This window comes from Acyrthosiphon pisum, chromosome X (assembly GCF_005508785.2).
Source record: "Acyrthosiphon pisum isolate AL4f chromosome X, pea_aphid_22Mar2018_4r6ur, whole genome shotgun sequence".
Classification (NCBI taxonomy): domain Eukaryota; kingdom Metazoa; phylum Arthropoda; class Insecta; order Hemiptera; family Aphididae; genus Acyrthosiphon; species Acyrthosiphon pisum.
Window position 1 is genome coordinate 47,965,347 of NC_042493.1, and position 5,369 is coordinate 47,970,715.

At 29.0% G+C, this 5,369-nt stretch overlaps 1 protein-coding gene across 1 annotated transcript; it reads right to left on the bottom strand.

The window, feature by feature from the left end:
- On the bottom strand, positions 1–1,920 carry LOC100571453. The gene is made up of 3 exons (XM_029485625.1): positions 1,732–1,920; positions 1,353–1,522; positions 1–530 (listed from the first exon to the last, which is right to left on the bottom strand). The coding sequence occupies exons 2-3, from the start codon at positions 1,463–1,465 to the stop codon at positions 230–232; spliced, it is 414 nt and encodes a 137-aa protein (XP_029341485.1). The 5' UTR covers positions 1,466–1,522; positions 1,732–1,920; the 3' UTR covers positions 1–229.
- Between the last annotated feature and the right edge of the window lie 3,449 nt (positions 1,921–5,369).

Below are 5,369 nucleotides of genomic sequence, written 5' to 3' on the forward strand. Positions count from 1 at the left end.
AACTGATTTGACCCCAATTCTACCCGTACTATATATTTCCCATTATAATAGTATGATTAGGTATCTATAAAATATTTACTGTGGATATAATGGAATATAGGTATAATATGTACAATTATGTATATACACATATTATTATAATAGTTAATAATTGAGACCAAAATATAATCCTGAATCCATGCCAATGTTTGGAAATAATCAAACTTGCATAATATTAATCGAAGACATTCTAATTCGCTGGAACCTGTTGCTGATCTTGCGATGAGTACTCTTCTTCAATAATTCCCTCATCACCTTCGTATAATTCGTACTCTGCGCCTATATCCTCCTCGTTCCGAATCTCTTGCTGTGCCAGCCACAATTTTATCTCGCCGTCCATCTCGTCGAAGTTATATGGGAAAAATTTACTAGCATCGTCGATGCCCGCTTCGTGATCCGGGCTCACGTATATCGGACCAATGTCGACCAACCGCAACAGACTCTTGTCCTTGTCGTCCATAAGCACAGACAACACCAATTTAGCCTCTTTGCTGTATAAAAAATATAATATTTATATTTATTATACCTACTATATATACCTAGATAAAATTTAAAAAAAAAATCATAAACTATTATCTTAGCGCAGATATGGAAAAATATAAAATGTAAAACTAAAAATGTGTTTAATAATATGATATACTGTGTTTTTTTTCCGTGTTTGAGCACACCAAAAACATTTTTTCCAATTAATTTTTTTAAAATTCGATTTTTTATAATAGATAAAAATAAATTTGATAGTATTATATTGATAAATCAACAATAACATATCTAGGCACTACCGCGAAATATGATTAATATCTAAATACCATCACGAGATAAATCATGGTTAAACTCAAACTATCAATGTATTATTGAAAAGTTTAAGGATAGACTTATTAGTTATTACTTATTATTGTTATTCGTGTCCTCCAGTAGGATAAGCCCGTGTGCTGTTGCCTGTTTATGTCTATTAATTATTATCAAGTATCTAAAAAACTATTTCTGGCGCGCATTTTAAAATTCAAATTCCAGAAAGCTAACATCTATGTCTAGAAACTAAATAATATTATGCGTGACGAAACACTACGAAAGGTCAGATACGTGGATTACATTTTAATGCACAAACGCAATTAAAAACAAAAACTGCGTAAATTACAGGAATGCTCAACACCCTGATAATTATTACGCATTGTTAGTTCATATATTATTATCTAATATTTTTTTGTAAACCATTAACAATTTTAGTGGCTGCCTAACCGATCTTCATTTGTATTTATTTAATCTTAGTAGGTATATTTGAGCACTATATTGTTATAATAATATAAGATACCTACCCAATCTTGTCCATGCCATATACAGACAACAATTCAGGGTCTTTACACAACAGTTTGGGGTTTTCAGGATCGGCGCTACGGAAAAACCCGTAGTAGATGATTGTGTCTTCCATATCCTCGATGATCGGTAACAAGGTGTTTGATTTGTTGATATCGAAAATGATAAGGTACTGCAAAGTAATACACCATATATGTGTGTAAGTGAGTGTATGACAAAATATAGGTACTTAATTTTTTTTTTAAATGCGCCTCTACGACCAGTGCAACAAATAAGTGAAATAATAATTATTAATAACATTATCGGTTTCTGTATATACACTGTAATATATAGGAAACAAAAAATATCTACCGGCTACTAAATATCTGTTAGTTCTCTAACCTGTGGTAAAGGTGGCTGGGGTTCGATGTATCCATTGTTTCGGCAGAATTTATCGAACAAAATGGTGAGTGCTGAAGCTTTACCTAAAGGATTTCTAGGGGTATATATTGATGGTATTTTTCGTCCGTATTCGTCTACCGCCGCATGTACATCTGCAAGTCTATATTAAATTTGGTCATTAACTGAAGTGACATTACAGACTAAATTGTTGTTACATATGTATTAAAAAACATTAAAATACGAGTGTCCTACAAAAATTAACCTAATGAATATAATATAGGTATACCGTTAATCGTTATACACATTTATGAATTAAAAATATGTCACTTTGTAATTTCTTTATTTAAATAAAAATGTATTAATAAAGTATAATAAATACATTTTTGTACTATAATTTATTATTTTGGTGCCCACAGTCATGAATAATAATATACATTATACACTATATATGTAAATAATAAATAACAATATTTATGCACATACATAGAAATATAGTGGCTCCTCATACTAGTTAATATGTAGTTAATTTACCTATTAAAGAATATCAAAAATATAAACACCTAGTCACAATTTTATTTTATAAGCGTTTAATGTTTATATTTTGACAAAATTAGTCAAAATTATGAAAATTTACATAATTTTGTAGTTAAAAATTTAAAAATGTATAAAATGTTAAATTTTTATAGCTATAACTTAAAGGGTTAAAAACTCAAAACAAGGTTTCTCATAAGTATTGTATACTGTAATAACCACTTTTTTTTTTATAGAAATTTTAAGTTCAAATTTGGACGAAGTAAAATATATTAACAAAGAATAACAATTTTAGTTATTTTCTTGTAATTTAAAAATAGTATTCGTATTTCGTTGTAGGTACTTGAAATATTTAATACATATTTTATACACACAATGACGATATTTCAAATGCAATGTTTTAAGCAAAAATTAATTCAATCGATTACTTACTATTAATAAATTAGATTACTAACTTAAATAACAATATAGGTAAATATTAAATAATATATCATATATTTAGTAATTACTAATTAGTAATACAAAGTCTTCGCTCAGAACCGTTTTTCTTATACAATGAATAATGATATAATATTGTTGAATTAAAATTTAGTACATCCATTACAGTGACCCCACATGACACCTAATGTACAGCAGGGCGCGGTGGCGTGTATCATAAAAAAAATAGTGTTGCTCAAATAATATTGTAGGTAACCTACCCCTCATAACATTGTTATACTGACCTATAAAATGTCGTATTTTTCTTCTTTCAATATCCACCCACCCATATTTAAGGTGTGTCTGAGCAGAGCTTGAACACTATATGTTACACGCCACTGGCAGAGTGGTACCCAGGGCTACCTAAAAGACCATGCGCCTTTTTTAAATGATATTTTATTTTAAATTAAATTTAAATTTTCTTGATAACTATACGTTAACGCGTATACATTACCACACATACGTAATAGGCAACATACATAATACGTACTTAGTTTAGTACTTACTAGTTTAATACTTAGTTTAGGTACTTACGAATCCGGACTAGGGTTTAATGGGCTTCCGTTACCATAAATTATCTTGCTCAACTTTAACTCTATTTCTCCCATTAAGTCCGGAACATGTGCATTTTCGACTGCTTCTTCGGAAATGGTGTCGTGTTTGACAGTAGGCATTGACAACATTACAGAATACACTTTTTTACTCAACAGCTCATCGACCAATTCTTGCGAAAAACTTTCCAAAAACTTTCTTTCCATAAAAAACAACTACAACGGTAAGATGATATATAATTCATATACCTATAATTTCCAATCGACAAACTAGTCAATAAAACAATTTTATTAGACAAGCGAATAGTATAATTCGAAATGTACAATAATCAGTTTATATCTCGATGCCATTTGTCTAGGTATATGAGAAATTTAGTCTGAAATATTCAGTTGTATACCATGTATAATATATACCATATAATACATATTGACATATTGTAAAAATATTCGGTAGATTATATTATATTTTGAAGATTTTCCTAAATTTTTTTTTTATGTTACTGAAATATTTTCTATTATTATTTCATCAAATTGTTCTGCTCCTATCTAAGATATACATTTTTTTGGTTATACTTTATGATTTTTCAATATCATCGAATATTTTTACTGGCTATATTATTATTCTGACTGACCGTAATATTTAAAAAAAATGTTTATATTTACCTGGTACAAACTCTCTTCCGTCAACTTTACTTCTTTAGCTTCAATAACGATCAGTTCCTCATACTTACTAGCACACGAATTTGCCACCTCACAAACCCTTTTTTCTATCATCACAGGTTCAGGAGGTTCTTCGAGCTCTTCGGCGCCATCTTCGATTGGTTTTTCCACCATTATGTATTTGACTGTGTGAGGGAAAAACATGACACACGTTTGCATTTGGATGTTATACGAAAATTGTCTCAAAGCCCGTTCTCTTACTTTCATCATTCTTTGATCTGAAATCATCGAATTTATAAGTTGTGTTAAAAACCCACTTGTACCATTCACAATAGGAGAAATGTATGAGAATCTATTAAAAAATATATAGGTACCTCTACGGCTATTGGACTGACTATATTACCTAAGTATATTAGATTTTAATATTATAACTATCTATATTATATAATATTATACACGGATTAATATTATTTAGTTATTTTTGATGACTGCAAACTGCAGATTAATAAGCAGTGAGCCAGCAATATAACTGAGTATTGAGTATACATAATCAAAAGTCAAAAAATAAAAAAAACACAAACCTCTAATCATTTTTTCTTTCCTTGATTTCTGTTTTTGATAGTTTTCAATTTCCATTAGTCTTTTTTTTTCCTCATCAGTCACTTTACTTATTGGTATCTTAATTTATAAAAATTTAATATTTAGGTATAAATCAACGCTAAATCTCTGTGGTTGAGAGCCAAAAGCTGATATGTAGAAAAAAATAAATTTTTAGGTTTTATAAAATTTTTAAATTGCTCTCTAAAAAGTTAAATTTTTTTCACATATCAGCTTTTGGCTCTCAACCACAGAATTGTCCATGCACAAAAATACGAATTCCATATTGTATACTCACAAACTCCTTATAAATTTCTCCATTCTTGTACTTAACATACTGATCCAACTCCTTCACTATTGATTGTGTTAGTCTAGAAGCATCGGCGCCAATAATGACTTTAACCAATTTCCCATCCTTTTTTTTTATAATTTATGAAAAAATAAAAATTTATAGTTAGTACGTTAAATTATATTAAATATATTTTAAAATTTGTCTTACTGACTATTAATTAAATATATGTACTTACAAAAAAAATCATCCAATGTGGTTCACTTTTATTTCGAAATCTTTCTAACACGTTTATTTCGTCAGATTTTGCCTACAATTATTATCGTGATGAAACAAAATTTTGGATTCTGAGCGGAGCATTAAATGTATTGATTTTACAATGATGTGTGTTATTTGTTGTTTGTTTGTATAGGTACCTACACGATATACAGAAGAAAAAATGCTTAGACTTTTAGTACATCCACATATTTACTGGTAGGGAATAATATCTTATTGGTATCTACAACTTTTGGATGGTAAACATTAAAAATTCT

Bases quoted from the DNA above. Each gene is read 5' to 3' on its own strand.
- LOC100571453 (XM_029485625.1), bottom strand. From the start codon at position 1,465: ATGGAAGACACAATCATCTACTACGGGTTTTTCCGTAGCGCCGATCCT. The intron at 531-1,352 runs GTAGGTATCTTA...TTTTTTATACAG, and splicing joins TATGGCATGGACAAGATTGG to CAAAGAGGCTAAATTGGTGT.